This window comes from Exophiala mesophila (assembly GCF_000836275.1).
Source record: "Exophiala mesophila strain CBS 40295 unplaced genomic scaffold supercont1.2, whole genome shotgun sequence".
NCBI classification, from domain to species: domain Eukaryota; kingdom Fungi; phylum Ascomycota; class Eurotiomycetes; order Chaetothyriales; family Herpotrichiellaceae; genus Exophiala; species Exophiala mesophila.
This window is the reverse complement of record NW_015622505.1, coordinates 515269-530791: the sequence shown is the minus strand read 5'-3', so window position 1 is coordinate 530791 and position 15523 is coordinate 515269. Positions and strand designations below refer to the sequence as shown.

The 15523-nt window shown below is 49.5% G+C and overlaps 7 protein-coding genes across 7 annotated transcripts; 4 read left to right on the top strand and 3 right to left on the bottom strand.

Moving 5' to 3' along the window:
- Nucleotides 1-2643: 2643 nt before the first annotated feature.
- Nucleotides 2644-3588, bottom strand: PV10_02116 (uncharacterized protein). The gene is made up of 2 exons (XM_016366398.1): nucleotides 3240-3588; nucleotides 2644-3109 (listed from the first exon to the last, which is right to left on the bottom strand). The coding sequence occupies exons 1-2, from the start codon at nucleotides 3535-3537 to the stop codon at nucleotides 2736-2738; spliced, it is 672 nt and encodes a 223-aa protein (XP_016225916.1). The 5' UTR covers nucleotides 3538-3588; the 3' UTR covers nucleotides 2644-2735.
- A 232-nt stretch (nucleotides 3589-3820) lies between these two features.
- Nucleotides 3821-4601, bottom strand: PV10_02115 (uncharacterized protein; the record flags this gene model as incomplete). The annotated part of the gene is made up of 1 exon (XM_016366397.1): nucleotides 3821-4601. The coding sequence occupies one exon, from the start codon at nucleotides 4599-4601 to the stop codon at nucleotides 3858-3860; it is 744 nt and encodes a 247-aa protein (XP_016225915.1). The 3' UTR covers nucleotides 3821-3857.
- A 1215-nt stretch (nucleotides 4602-5816) lies between these two features.
- On the top strand, nucleotides 5817-7824 carry PV10_02114 (uncharacterized protein; the record flags this gene model as incomplete). The annotated part of the gene is made up of 3 exons (XM_016366396.1): nucleotides 5817-6238; nucleotides 6292-6550; nucleotides 6598-7824. 3 exons carry the CDS (start codon nucleotides 5817-5819, stop codon nucleotides 7822-7824), a joined length of 1908 nt encoding a protein of 635 aa, XP_016225914.1.
- Nucleotides 7825-8394: 570 nt separating this feature from the next.
- On the top strand, nucleotides 8395-10171 carry PV10_02113 (biotin synthase). Its single transcript, XM_016366395.1, has 2 exons — nucleotides 8395-9031; nucleotides 9109-10171. Exons 1-2 carry the CDS (start codon nucleotides 8780-8782, stop codon nucleotides 10087-10089), a joined length of 1233 nt encoding a protein of 410 aa, XP_016225913.1. The 5' UTR covers nucleotides 8395-8779; the 3' UTR covers nucleotides 10090-10171.
- A 914-nt stretch (nucleotides 10172-11085) lies between these two features.
- PV10_02112 (uncharacterized protein) lies at nucleotides 11086-13065 on the top strand. Its single transcript, XM_016366394.1, has 4 exons — nucleotides 11086-11211; nucleotides 11283-11465; nucleotides 11523-12269; nucleotides 12327-13065. Exons 1-4 carry the CDS (start codon nucleotides 11173-11175, stop codon nucleotides 12771-12773), a joined length of 1416 nt encoding a protein of 471 aa, XP_016225912.1. The 5' UTR covers nucleotides 11086-11172; the 3' UTR covers nucleotides 12774-13065.
- Nucleotides 12166-13909, bottom strand: PV10_02111 (uncharacterized protein). Its single transcript, XM_016366393.1, has one exon. The coding sequence runs from the start codon at nucleotides 13753-13755 to the stop codon at nucleotides 13072-13074; it is 684 nt and encodes a 227-aa protein (XP_016225911.1). The 5' UTR covers nucleotides 13756-13909; the 3' UTR covers nucleotides 12166-13071.
- Nucleotides 13910-14176: 267 nt separating this feature from the next.
- PV10_02110 (uncharacterized protein) lies at nucleotides 14177-15259 on the top strand. Its single transcript, XM_016366392.1, has one exon. It carries the CDS (start codon nucleotides 14390-14392, stop codon nucleotides 15206-15208), a length of 819 nt encoding a protein of 272 aa, XP_016225910.1. The 5' UTR covers nucleotides 14177-14389; the 3' UTR covers nucleotides 15209-15259.
- The last annotated feature ends 264 nt before the right edge of the window (nucleotides 15260-15523 follow it).

The following is a 15523-nucleotide window of genomic DNA, read 5'->3' as shown; positions in this document are numbered from 1 at the left end:
CGGAATGACACCCGCCAAACACCTGCTGATACTGCTTACGAAGTAATCAACAATGGGAGAAACCATGATTCGGAGACTGCCACCTCGAGCCATGGCCAAGATCGAGAGGAATCCAGCAGGCCTCTACCCAAGGAAACATCTCGAATCGTGGGGGCATCCTATTCATTTTTGGTCATGGGGCTTATCAATTCGAGCGTTGGGGTCATGATTCCTCAGCTCCAACGCTTCTACGGTCTCAACGACATTCATGTCTCTTTTCTCTTCTTGATTATGCCATTAGGTTATCTGTTGGCAGCGTTTGCAAATCACAACGTCCATATGCGGTTTGGCCAGAGGGGTATTGCAATATTGGGTCCGTTCTGCCAATTGAGCTCTGTGTGCCTCATCTGCGCCCAACCCCCTTTTATTCTTGTCTTAATCTCCTCCGCCATTGGTGCAGTTGGAACAGGCCTTCTCGATGGATCATGGTGTGCGTGGGCAGCGGGAATGAAGAATGCTAACACCACCTCTGGAGTTCTTCATGGATCATATTCCTTCGGTGCAAGTTTAGGACCATTTCTAGCATCCACTATGCTTTCAAAGATTCATCGGCCATGGTATGATTGGTACTTCTTCTTGGTAGGGTCTTTCACCCATCATAACATATGAAACGTCTGACATGGAGTGCATGGACAGTCCATAGCAGTTGTCCTCGAGATCATTATCTTATTTTCAGCATTTCGATCTGAGGATGCCGCTAAGTACATGGCAGAGAAATCTGAAGAGGGAAAGACCAATATCAGCCAACTAGCAGTCATCGTAAAGCAGCCCTCGGTCTGGATGTGCGCTGCTTATTTCCTGGCGGATGTGGGAACTGAGAGTACGTTTCTACCTTCACAATCATCCATGAACATCTACTTAACTAAAATGCAGCCACGATCTCAGGCTGGATTGTAACCTTTGTATCGCGATATCATCATGGGAGCCTTTACAACTCTGGGCTCTGTTCCTCTGGCTTCTGGATCGGAATGGCTGCTGGGAGACTCATGCTCGGACCGGTGACAGATTCTGTTGGCATTCGATCCGCCACAGCCACATACCTTGTTCTCTTCATCATAAGTCACGCTCTATTCACAATATCCACGACACCGGTGTTATTGATTGCAACTGCAGCATTACTAGGCTTTTTCTGTGGTCCACTTTTCCCGAATGGAGTTGTGCTCCTTCTCAGCCACTTGCCAAGTAGGTTGCATGTTGGCGCTGTGTCCTTCGTTGCTCTGATCGGTCAGGTCGGCAGTGCCCTCTTACCGTTTGCTTTAGGAGCACTCTCGCAACACCTTGGTATGCGCGTCTTTCCGATAGTTGTGTTTGGGGAGCTGGTGACCGTCCTTGGTCTTTGGGTTTGCTTTGCTAAATTGCCCGTCCGGCCACCCGATCTCCACGTTCGTCGGCAGACGGTCAATCAACAACAAAGTGAAGGCCATGACGATCAGCACGACCCTTGAACTCATCCAAAGTTGAAGAGAACATTGTCTCATGAATCGAGACGTGAATTCAGATGATTCGATTCATAACGATTTGGGGCACGAATGACTTGAACCCTCAACTTAGTCATTGGCTAATCATCATAATGAGAGTGTACGCCTTGACTGGTCAACCTTCTCATTCTGTTCAACAGATATGACACCATCTCTTCGACTGTGATTGGTGACTGAAGCAAACGGTTTTCTCGTTGTCACCGCATCTTGTGCAAACGGCTAGTCTTCCATGTCTATGTACATCAGCAGATTGCTATCTTCATGGAAGGGTCTTTTTTTTGGATTTTCCTCACTGATATATAACATATACAAGGCCGAGAGTCTAGCAATCCTCGGAATATCGAATCACAATATGTCGTCTCGCGATCACGAGTCTTCTAGGGAAGATGACCGCAGTCATCAAGCCAGCAGGCCACCTTATCTTGATAGGTTATTGCCCAAAACAGCGCAGATGCACGCCATGGATACCTTGAGGGATCAAGAACGGCGAAATCGTCAACAGATTGGTGGCCCGAGTGGGCAGATGCAGTCGCGTCCTCATGCACAAACCTCACGTGGGTTGCCTGCTTCATTTTTCCCGCCTTCCCGTCATGATCGTCCATCTTATGGAACCACAAACCTGCCACGTGACCCTATGTCGCGGCACGACATGCAGTCCAGTTCTTCTGTACCGTACACTCCTCCCGGATCCCATCCAACCGGAGGCTCTTCGGGGGTTAGGTTTTCCAGTCAGCACCAGACTTTGCGGCTGGGTGGATCAGTCTCCATAGATCCGAGATGGCACGTGTCGCAGGGCGGACAGCCCTGGAGACCAGACGACGAAAGATCTCAATGGGCTCCTGCAGTCGGGAGCGGCGAAGGGGTTCTTAATCAATCGCCTAGGCAGTCCACGGAGAATACATCCGGACAGATGAAAAGCCAACGGCGGTCCGAGAGAGATGAGAAGTGAGAGTGAATTCGTATGTTCTATTGAAGCAGTTTGCTGTCACGAATGTTTGCTTGTATATACGAGATCTCACTATAGAGATCTAGGCATAGTGAGAACGGTGGGGATTGGTCGTCTTATAAGTCCATAACTACTACCTACTCGGCGAACATAAAAGTCAAGGTGTTAATTATGGCAGGCAGGCAGGTTTTAAGGACCATATAATTCACGGAGAAAGTAACAAAACGAGGCTATTTGTCTTGCTAAGCATTCTAATTTGACATGCCAAAGGCCTATGGCTTCCAAACCATGGCCTGGCCCCGTACATCTGCGCCGAGATTCACCTCCCCGAGTTCGACAAAGCCGCATTTCCGGTATACGGGGCGACCCTTGACGCTGGCAATGAGGATGACGGGTAGACCATCTTCAGTCGCAAGTTTCTGAACCGCGCTAATCAGCAGTCTGCCCAACCCGCGCCCTTGTGCTTTGGGATCAACGGCGAGAAAATCGATCTCCCAATGGCGCGGAACGTCGGCGAAACATTGAAGGTCGGACACATCCATGATGGTTGACTGGAACTGGCGGAGATTGCGTCGTGATACTGATCGGTCCGCGAATGTATATTCCACCGCCTTGCTTTGCAGATTTAGTAAGGCTAACTCCAGCTCTGCGTTAATTCATTAGTATTCAACCCAAATTCTTATCATAGAGAAACATAATGTCTGGTCACTGAACAATGGATGCAGAAAGATTAAGAGTATCGTCCTCCTTCCAGGTAGCACAGATGGATGACATACTATCAGACCACCTTGAGCCCCGTTCGCCCCTTGCTGCAGGGTCGATGGCTGAAAGATATCCAACAACTGTGTCAGTACCATCCCATCCGGCGTCACTCGAATCCAGGACGGCGACAAGAAGATGTTTGCCTGAATAGTAGCGGATCTTGGCACGGCGAAGGAAGGTTAAACGCAGGCATTCGGGATGTTGGCGACGATAAGGGGCAATAAAAGCACTGAGCTCGTCGTCCAGCATGGCGTCAAAGGCGACGTGTGACATGGCAGAGAAATCAGTGGGTTGAGCTGGGCGAATGTGCATTTTGATCTGGTTCTGGCTGAGGGTTGCGCTGGCGGTATCTGAAAACTTCAGAATTGCATTCGGGGGACAAGAAGTTGTGAAAGACAATCAATGGGTTAAAAAGCTTGAGACTACCTGTAAACCCTATCCTTGGGTTTTGACTTGTCAATCGCTTAATGCTGTGAGGTGTGACTCATGTGAATTGATGCAACCTTACCTCCACAATAGCCCACGTGTCTTCAGGGGTGCTCAGCGAACCACTACATATGTAGATCCCGAAGACGCTCGCAGGAGGGAGATAGGATCAATAAAAGTCACTTTGCTCAGTCCACAGATATATATTAATCCATTACTTGATACTCGATGGCAGTGCAGACACCGTCATTTACTGCTTGGATAACATCATTCGGACAAGCACTCATGACAGCCACACAATCCCGCTCGGCACGCAGAACGATATATTCCCCAGCCTTGCTCTCCGGAGCTCGACATGTAATCTGACCACCACCAGATTGGCGTTCAAGTCCAGAGGTCACTGGTACGTTCATAAATATATTCAATGGATCTGGGGTCCATTCGGTGGAAATCGAACCAGGTGTGAATACTCCTGCCGCAGCAGCCTTTTGTAGAGCAAGGTGCATGTTCTCGGCACAGCTGGCGTGCTCATAGTTATCGATACCAAGATTATGGTATCGAAATCGATCACAGCAACCAAACAATGTATCGTGGATCCCTGATGTCGTGTCTTCCACCAAAGTAAATAGCGGAAGGGATTTATTGGTGTACAGGACGTCTTGGTCCCGTGCAGATGGGATCAACTTGGAGAGAATTGAACGAGTCCGGGAGGCGGAGAAGTATTGGATACCTGCTGTGAAGGGGAATGGCGAGACTGTTGATTTCATTGGGGTGGGGTCTGCTTCTGAGCGAACAAAGCTTGGGGGAACATCAGTCGCATCGCTGTCAAGAAAGACAAAGGCCCAAAAATCAATCACTTGATTGCCTTGAGGGTTTATCAGTTTGAGCTTCTGACCTGATTTGAGGGCAATGTAGCCGCCAGTTCGAGCTGGAATGGTGACAACGGACATGATGATAGTATGCAATTCATAAAAGACTAGGACCTTAGCCACAGGGTTACGTGGACTATAGGCCCTTTGGGCGCTTTATGAAAAGAAAGAGGCGTTATTATTGTTTAAACATCTTTACTCATAAGGGTGGCCGGCCTAATAAGAGACCTTTGGTGCTAACTCTAAGTAGTGTAAACATTTACCCGTGGCTTTATCAACAGTTATAGAATAACGGTTACTTTTGAGGAAAGGACATAGCTACCATGACGTTATATACTTGTCAGTACTTGTATGTTCAATTTGATGCTCATATTTTATTGTATTCACATGAGTCAGCCGTGGTCTCTACCATTGCGAGTCTGAGCATGGACTTTTACTGCTAAGATTTGTGCCCTAAAGCCTCAGGCACCCAGGTGGAATTCTCACGAGGGCATGGCCCAAATTCCTAGGGGCTGAGGGGCTGACATTACCAGTCATTCCAATGTCTTTTGGCCCCAGTCCCATAATACGAGTATACGTCTCACGCGTGGGCAGAGCGCAGGGACCACCAAGGTGCGTGGGCAGGTTCTGGGCTTCTAGCAATGCTCTGAATGTCTCCCATTTGTAACAAATGTTCAGAACGTGACCGTGGTTTGATTTTTGACCCTGGCGTGCTTACAAACGATTCTAAGTTTTCTGGCCGCATGCACTTGATCAACGTGGATGCTGATTCATGTGGATGGAGAATTGAAGATCTCGAACACACCGTCTTCGCTAAGTAGTCTGGCGCTTCCGTCCTAGGCAGGCCGACCATGCAAGTCGCTCCACAACAACAATGAACAGGCTACGACATGCATATCATACCATCCAATAGTTCCTCAATGAGACACAAATCCGCTCAGCTGTGTTGCCAGATCTGTGGTCAGCTGGTATTCCAACGCAACATTATTTCCGAATGAGGCCTGCCGGGGAGCTTGAACGACCCGACCTCGCCGACCGGAAAATAACGATGTCATTGGACGATGCCGCTTGCGCGGGGATCCTGATTGGCTTCTCCTGAATGCCCATCGCCGAACTGGCAAAATTACTGACACAGGATCCATGGCGAGGAAATGCTTTGTACTACCAGGAGAACGTCGCTAGCTCTTGATTGTCTGGTATAATTAGGCCCCTCGTGCCCCCTCATGCAACAGACATCATGTTCCTTACTCAATCAAACACAAGTACAAAAACGCAGAATCTAGCAGGATTTGCAACATGACAGAGGCAGCAATTCGCGACGGCGCAGCATTAGAGCTGAACCGAGTCCCAACCTCGCACCTGATTAATGATATCGTTCATAACGTTTGTTGGACCGACCTGAATGTCACTGTCAAGGATCGAAGCACTAAAAAACCGATTTCCATTCTTACCAACTCCCAGGGTATTGTCAATGCTGGGGAACTCCTGGCCATCATGGGCCCGAGCGGCTCAGGCAAGACCACTCTCCTGAATGCACTGGCGTTTCGAGAGGCCGCTGCGGGCGCAACGACAACGGGAGATGTCTTGGCCAATGGACAAAAGTTGGACTGGAAGAAGATTCGCCAGTTGTCCAGCTATGTTGAGCAAGAAGATGCTCTGATCGGTAGCTTGACAGTCAGAGAGACCATGAAATTTGCAGCAGGTCTCGCATTGCCCAGGTATGCCTTCTTCATCAAGTATGTCTCATGCCGTGCTAACGCGAGCTTGACAGCCACATCTCTTCCAAAGAACGAAAACAGCGAATTGACGACTTGATTGCGAGCTTTGGTCTTCAGGGTCAACGCGACACCATCGTTGGAACACCCATCAAGAAGGGGCTCAGCGGAGGCCAGAAAAAGCGGTTAGGCGTCGCAAGTCGGCTTGTGACTGACCCAAGGATATTGTTTCTTGATGAGCCGACCAGCGGGTTGGATTCGTCACTAAGCTTCGAAGTGATGAGTTATATCAAGTCAATTGCCAAACAAAACCAGGTGCGTCCTTCGTCGTTGTCGGTGAATGCTGCTGATTCCATCATTAGCTGGTTGTGATCGCGTCGATTCATCAGCCGTCAACATCGACATTCAAGCTGTTTGACAAGCTCTGCCTGCTGTCCCGCGGTAAGACTTGTTACTTTGGGCCATTGCAAAAGGCACACTCTTATTTCAACGACATCGGATACCCTATGCCCACTGAGACCAACCCGGCCGAGTTTTATCTTGACATGATCAACACCGACCTCGCGAAAGAAGATGATGAAATTTTCAAAAGGACAAACCATATTATACAATCCTGGAGCTCGGGCGAGCAAAGTTCGAAGCTGGCAGAGGACATCCAAAAAACGCAGTCTCTGGCAACAAACGAGAAAGAAGTTCCAGACCTGGAAAAGATGGCACTCGGCAAGCCAAGTGCGTGGATGATACCACTGGTGCTCCTACAACGGTCCTGGATTAAAGCTTGCCGCGACATTGTGGCGTACCATATCCGTATCGTCATGTATCTTGGCCTCGCTATTCTAATGGGAACGGTGTTTCTCCGAATGGGGTCGAGCCAGAGGTACATCCAGTCTTTCATCAACGCCATCTTCTTTGGGTCAGCATTCATGTCCTTCATGGCAGTGGCATATGTTCCAGCATTCCTCGAGGATCGGGCTACGTTTACCAAGGAACGAGCAAACGGGCTGGTTGGACCGTTGGCCTTTATGGTATCGAATTTCATCATCGGCCTCCCGTTCCTGTTCATCATCGCCGTCCTCTTCTCGGTGGTCGCTTATTTCCTGAGCAATTTCCGGACGACTGGAGATGCTTTTATGATGTACACCATGTGGCTATTTCTGGATCTTCTGGCGGCCGAGTCGTTGGTCGTTCTTGTGTCGGCGCTGTTCCCTGTTTTTGTCATCTCACTGGCGGTCACAGCATTCGCCAACGGGCTGTGGATGTGCGTTGATGGCTTCTTGGTTCCCATGAACATCCTGAACCCCTTCTGGAAATACGTCTTTCATTATATTGACTATCAGTCATATGTCTTTCAAGGCATGATGGTCAATGAATTCAAGGATCGGACTTATAATTGCGATCGGGTAGGCGACGGGTTTCAATGCAGCTACGCGAGCGAGCTGAATGCGCAAGGCCAAATTGCTGGACCTGCTGTTCTTAGCGCATTTGGGATCTCACTGGGAAGAGAAGGTGAATGGGTTGGGATCATGCTTGGAATTATTGCTGTGTATCGGATTCTGGGGTATATTGTGCTCTATTGGAAGAAAAGCTAAGCTCCGGCGGAGCGAGGAGAGCAAAGTGATATGGTGTTCATAGTGTCCATTCAAGTAATTGTTCGGGGCGGATAGTATGCTAAGTAGTACATAGATAGTCATTTCGAAGATCTAAGGACAGGTTTTCAGTAATAATAGAGGCAATCGAAATCGGTGGCCATGGTATGTGTTTAGCGATCTCGGAGGTCCTGGCAAAGAGTCTCAGAGTCTTACCTCCCATTCCACGTCATTCCTACGAGATCTCTTGAGTAATTAATCCGTCAACCCGTGAATTGAATCGTGGCTTGAGGGCACCCGGCGATGTTGCGGCGATCTCGCTGGCGTGATGAGGAAAACGGCCCACAACGAGAGAAGGCCGTGGTGTGGTTCCTGCAGACAACCGCCAATAAGCGGACCCAATCACACAACAAGTGATGGCAATCTTCGGTCAGCCTACGGAGAAGGAGTCCTGGGGCTGAAGGGCCGAGGGAAGAAGGACGTCCTCGATCTCACCTATGCCTCCTTCGCATTTGGCCCTCGGGCAGCCCGGGCCGCTCATGCCCATCACCCGTGCCGGTATGCTTTCGGAGATCGATAGGCGGGAGGTACAGGACAGGAGGCCTCCCCTCCCCCTCGAACAATCCAACCCCAGCCCCGAACTTTCCTGAGACACCCACGACTCCAAACCAGGTACCTTCTCACCTACTATAGGGCTAGCTAGGCGATCTCATCGCTACCAACAGTTGGGGTTCTGAGTGCTGACTGCCAACTTGTTAATGCATACCTGGGTACCTACCTTCCTTGCATTACTATAGCATGCGACTCCTGCAAAAACATTGCCCCACCAAAATACTCCTCCTCGTCTACTTGCTTCTCCCATCATCCCAACACCCTCGACACTTTCTCTGCCCTCATTAACCCTTGGTACCCTGCACGACAATCCAGTCCAGCTGTGTAGCATTTCTCTTCCATTTCCATGGAGTTTGCTACACTCGGCCGGAGTGTCGCCCGGAAGGCTGCCCGGCAAGCTCCCTCACTTCGGTACTACAGTATTGTCCACGATGTACCTCGAACAACCGCAGCAAGTCTAAGCCAGACGCCTCCCCCGCCACAACCACAATCTGTCTTTGATCGTGCACTGAACGCCACCGGTCCTCGAAATGACTGGACCAAGGAGGAGATCTCTGAGATACATCAGCGGCCACTTATGGAATTGGCCTTTGCTGCAGTAAGCCCCCGAGCCCGGTTATGCAAGATAACGATATGAGGTCAAGGTAGAATCTTATTACTGACTCCATTCCACAGGGCACCGTCCACCGCCGCTTCCACAAGCCTTCTGCTGTCCAATTGTGCACCCTGATGAACATCAAGACTGGTGGGTGTACGGAAGACTGTTCTTACTGCGCTCAATCCTCGCGTTACAAGACCAACCTTGAGGCCACCAAGCTATCCACCGTGGATTCCGTTATTGAAGCAGCCAAGATTGCAAAGGCCAATGGATCCAACCGTTTTTGCATGGGAGCCGCATGGAGAGACATGAGAGGTCGGAAACGGGGGCTCAAGAACATTGTCGAAATGGTCAAAGGTGTCCGTGGCTTGGGTATGGAGGCATGTGTCACCCTGGGAATGGTGGATAAGGAACAAGCCAAAGAACTCAAGGAAGCCGGACTTACAGCCTACAACCATAATCTTGACACTTCACGAGAGCATTACCCCAACATCATCACCACTAGAACATATGACGAGCGTCTACAAACCCTGGAGAATGTCCGAGAAGCTGGCATCCACGTCTGCAGCGGTGGCATCTTGGGACTGGGCGAAACACCTCAAACAGATCACGTCGGCCTGATTTATACTTTGGCCACATTGCCCGGCCACCCCGAGTCCTTCCCCGTCAACAAACTGGTCCCCATCAAGGGAACGCCCATGTTTGGTCAGGAGCCTGTCAAGTTGGAGGATATGGTCAGAGTGATTGCCACCGCCAGATTGGTCATGCCAAAGACCATCATCCGAATCGCTGCCGGTCGTGTCACAATGCCCGAGAGTGAGCAGATGTTGTGCTTTATGGCTGGTGCTAATGCCATCTTCACTGGCGAGAAGATGCTAACCACCGATTGCAATGGATGGGACGAGGACAAAGCCATGTTTGACCGCTGGGGTTTGTCACCCATGCAAACTGAGGCGAGCAAGATTGTCGAAGAGCCAAAGTTTGAGGCCCGAAGTTTCGACGAGATGAGACATCAGTCTCTGAAGGATCAACAGAATTCGGTTTCTGCATCGGCATAGATTTCAGGCTTCATGGAGAATAAAAGCCCAGAACTGTAGATACCTTGATACGTCACACAAAATTCGAGTATATTTATGATGATTTCTTTTATTGAAAGCCTCGTAAATGAAGCACATATGTTGTAAGATTGAATATACAATCGAAAGACGATCTGCGGCCGTCTCTCGCTTCTCAGTTAGACTAGACACCCCTACTCCAGTCGTCCCTCGACTTCCTCAACTCTCTGTTCACCAGCTCAGATACATACGTCCTTTCAGCCTCCTCCTCTTCAGAATTGCACGGCCACCCGGTGTCTTTAAACGTGCAAGATAACCAGACCTTCGCTTCTGCACACGACGGGAGGGATTGTATGTATCCATTCTTCGCCGGTAGCCGGATAATGCCGATGTAGTTGAAAACGGGCGTGCCATCGAAGGTCGGGCGAGTGTCGGTGTGAGGTTGAGAGTTGTATGTGACTGAAGTGACGAGCGGAGGACATGTGTGTTGAGTGACCTAGTTGTTGTTGTTGCGCATGATCTCATGGACAGGCCGGAAAAGCCTCGGGCGAGGGACAGTATGGGTGATGAGGATGCAGCTTTTTGTGATATCGACAACGGTGATCTGATTCTTCGAACCGTCGTAAAGGCCCTGACGCATCAGTGAGCAAAACCTGTCATGCTGTCGTTGTGACTGGAAGAGCTTACCTCCGGGGCGCTGTTGCGCGGATTCGAGACGGCATTGAGTCAAAGATGCATTTGATGACTCTTCCACAGATCCGACACATGATGGCGGTAGAAGGAAGAATCAATATTGAGGACGTAGAGGTTGTGACTTGTTCAGTGAAGTGAAATCAAGTCTGGTCAGAGCGTCCATCGCACCTTCCTCCACCGACCCATTCTTTGTGACTTTCTGAGTTTCTCGTCTCAGAATTCGCCGAACTTGCCTAATTCGGTCGTCATCACTACGCCATACGACAAGGCGACATCCAACACGACACGGGCGGCTTGCCAATGCTCTTCAGGTCTCAAATGGTTTGAACCTCGAGTTTACTCACCCCTTATCAAGCACCAAACCATCATACCGCTCGAGTGTCAAGCCTGAAAATGGCTTCTCTCTTGCATGCCCTGGGCAACTTCCCAAGAGTACGTCAATCCACTACTCATCCCCCTCATCAAACCCTCTCGTATGCCACGACTAACCAGACTTTGCGTAGCGACTCGCTGAATTCCTTGATCGCCCCGGTTTTCCATGGAAGAAACTCATTCTCGGCTTCTCAGTCGGCCAATTCGTTCTTGAAGGCCTCCTGTCCCTACGCCAGTACAAGATCCTCCAGCGGACGAAGCCTCCCAAGACCCTCGAAGACGAGATCTCCCAAGATGTCTTTGACAAGAGCCAGGTATGAGACTTCATTCAAGTTGTATCCAGCCTGCATAACAGCTGACATCATCTCTAGGCCTATGGCCGCGCAAAAGCAAAATTCGGTTTCATCTCAGGCTTGTACTCGCAGATCCAAAACGTCCTCTTCATTCAACACGACGTCCTGCCCAAAATCTGGTCCCTCACTGGTCTCTGGCTGACACGCTACCTGCCTGCTCGGTTCTCTGGCGAGATCACACACTCTGTCATATTCTTCTTGACCTTCAACCTCATCTCGCAAGTCCTTTCCCTCCCTCCTTCGTACTACGGCACCTTCGTTCTGGAAGAGAAGTTTGGTTTCAACAAGCAGACCGTCAAATTGTGGTTGACTGATCTCGTCAAGGGTCAGGCCTTGACCGTTGTCCTCGGTACTCCTTTGTTGAGTGCTTTCTTAAAGATCATCCAGGTTACAGGCACACGGTTCTTCTACTACCTCTGGCTCTTTGGAATCGTCGTCCAACTATCAGCCATCACCATTTATCCAATCTTCATTTTGCCACTGTTCAACAAGTTGTCCCCACTCGAACCCGGAGAACTCAAGACCGGAGTTGAGGCTCTCGCCGACAAACTAAAATTCCCTCTCAAGTCTTTGTACGTCATTGATGGAAGCAAGAGAAGCGCACACAGCAATGCCTACTTTTTCGGTCTGCCATGGAAAAAACACATTGTCATCTACGACACTTTGATTGAGAAGAGTGAACCTCAGGAAGTGGTTGCTGTCCTTGGCCATGAACTTGGCCACTGGAGCCTCTCTCACACTACCAAGCTTTTTGCCATTGCCCAGGTCAGTATCTGCGACAGGTATCCCATCTGTCCTGCCTGGTGACTAACATTGATGTAGTTCCATATGTTCTACATATTCGCCCTGTTCAGTATCTTCATCGACAATCGCTCCTTGTACTCTTCCTTCGGCTTCCACCAACAGCGCCCGATCATCATTGGCTTCATCCTTTTCTCCGATGCGCTTGCCCCCATGGATGCTGTGGTAAAGCTGTTGATGAACATCCTGTCTCGAAAGTTCGAATTCGAGGCTGACGCATTTGCGACCGATCTCGGCTTCAAGAAGGAACTGGCTCAGAGCTTGATCAAGCTTCAGGTCCAGAACCTCAGCACCATGGATGCTGATTGGATGTATGCAAGCTATCATTACAGCCACCCAATTCTAGCTGAGAGATTGGCTGCTTTGGGCTGGAAGACTTCCAAGCCAGTACCAGATGGAAAGTTGGTCGAGCTGGACGAAAAGACTGTGGATGCAAAAGTCGTCAAGGCAGCTGATAGAGAGCTGTAAGTGGGGGAAGGTCTGTCGATGGCCGCTTCTGGGGTCCATGTGTATCCAAGACTTTGGGCCATGACAAAATTGATTGTGGCCTGGTAGGGTCATCATGAGTCTCGAATGGGTTGGAAGTGGCGGGATGTTGGAGGCCGTTCCTATACTGGTCAGAGACCGTGCCAGGGAATCTCATGTAGATCAGCATACGTAGGAGACTGGCGTAGAGTGCTAGTCCTGCAAAGGAGAGCCTGGCTTTGTCCTAGGCATAGGACCACCAGCTGGAGAATGCTAGAGAGCAATAGTCTGTCGATCTTGCTTAAGTTGTTTTTCTCTTTTTGGACCTCTCTGCTTTGTCCTCTTTGTGCTTGAGCTTCTTCAATCGTTTCCTCTCGTCCTTATCGATCTGTTTCCTCGGGTCAACTTTTTCGCCTGTCTCTTCAATCTCGATATTAACCAGATCCTCCTCTTGGGCGTCGTCGTGTGGCTGGTCCAAATCTGCACCAGGATGACGATCCTCGTTCATGAGATCGATTCCATCATCATCCTGTGCCAGTTCAAAATCGTCTTTTTCCTGCCATTCCGCGCTGTTCCCGGCAGCGGCTTCGGCGGTACTGTCTCCATCTGCCCCCTCGTAAATTTTCCGCTTGGCCCGTCGAGGAGTTGCCGCCTGATCTGCGTCTGTGTTTCTGTTTCCATTGGTTTTGTTTTCTGCGCCAGTCTCTTCTCCATTCTCCGCTCCCACAAGATCCAGACCTCCTCCAACCTTCTTCCCCTCCATGCCCAGGAGGATTCTCTTCAAGTGATGTAATGTTAAGTTCGGGTTCGAGCCGCTAGATACAGCCTGCGGGCCATGCTCTGTCAAAGTAGAATCCGGTCGATACCCGGGGCGGACGTCGGCTTGAGTAAGAAATTCGGAAAGAAAGGCATGGGCCTCCAGGTGAGTGAGTCGTGCGGTGGTATGCGTCACGGAGGGGGGAGTAGCAGTTTGTGAAGTCGCCATGATGAGATGCCCGTGTGCGGGCTAGGATAGAAGGACGGACGGTATGAATTGGTATGTGTGCAGTCAATGTTTTCTATGCTATCGAGATTCCTAAAGAGGTCTCAGCTGTTGGTATAGACGGTGCGGCTTGCGAGAAGAGAAGAGGTGACCGGTCGGCGCAAGGAAAAAATGGAAGTTGCGACGCAAGATTAGATTAGATGAAGAACTTGGAGTCTAAAAACCTCAGCCTTGTCTGAGTGGAGACAAGTAAGGCTACCAAGACATGAGAGGTCTCCACTTCGATGAACCGAGGTTCGTGTTTACTCATTGCGCATAACGGCAAAGGCGACAGAAGAGTAATCTTGCCGAACGTTGCATCAAATACCTATGTTTGTGAAGCTGTTTGAACAATTCTCATGTTTCCAGATCATATAAGGCATCCCATACTTGAGATCTAAAAGTTGCTAACGACTGGGTTGTACCTCTTCAACCAATTATCTCACCATTTCAAACCCATCTTTACCAAGGTATCTATCCCATCTCCAAAGACACTTGACCAGATTCGAGTTCCAGACGTCACACTGCCATCGGATCTTGTTCATACCTCGCATTTCAACAAAGGAACTAGAAATTAGCAACTGATTCCTCTCTGAATATGCCTCTTGCCACAATCCACCTCGTTTCACTGGTGTCTTCTACCAGCATTCTCAAATTCCTCGACTCTCTCAAATCCACATCTCTACAACCACTGGTCATCTCCAAAGTCATCCGCTGGATCATTGAACCCGAGAAAATTGACGCCAAGATCCTTCTTCAGCCTCCCAAACCCTGGGATCTCCTCATCATTGCACTGGGAACCGACCCATTCCCAACATCACTCGAGAGCCAAATCCACACTCACTGGACGGCAACAGCAGGTGTTCCATCACGAATCACCAACGACTTTGCCACCACCAACTCTCGACTTCTACACCCAGACCCGAAGTCTGTCCCAGCAATCTCGCAAAACCTAGCCAATCCACACCTCAACGCGACGTCATCTCAACACCTCGAACTCTCGCCGTCGCTACAAGCATGGATCCAGTCCTTCTCCCAGACCCGACCAGGCAGTTCAGGCGTCTCGATGCTCAATCTCCTCTCGTTCAATGAGGGTATGAAACCATCATACTTGAAGTATGGGGCGGCATTTTCCCAATCCATCGGTATTAAGCGCGGAGGGGTAGCTAAACTTGTTGGAAATATCACGGCCCAAAGACCTGAGTCGGAGACTGGCGGCGCCGGCTCCTGGAATGAATTTGCCCTGGCTCATTACCCTTCTATCAGCCATTTTGCCGACATGCTCGCTAGTTCTGATTATCAGGATGTTAATCTCAAGTTCCGCGTTCCAGCTTTGAACGACACCTTGATCTTGTGTACTAGTGAAATTGCAATCGAGGATTTGTTGAAAGAGGCAGGGAGGGCAAACAAGTTGTAGCTTTGTAGCAGGCATTTTTATAGTACATAGGTATACTATGATCCTCAAGTTGGCGAATGGTCTTCCGCAGTTAATGAAAGACAACTCAGATAAAATCTTAGGACTTGTTAGTGGTGTACACATTGTGGTTTCCTGCGTAGACTTGTTCCGTTGACAACATAAATCATTCAATTTTCAAAGAATGTCACGCAAACGTCCAGCAATGCACTGGTGCATGTCACATATTTGATATTGCATTTAGCTATCACTTTGCACAACCTATTCTATCATGATTGGATTATGAACATGTGTATTGTTGTATCTTGCCAATCTTTA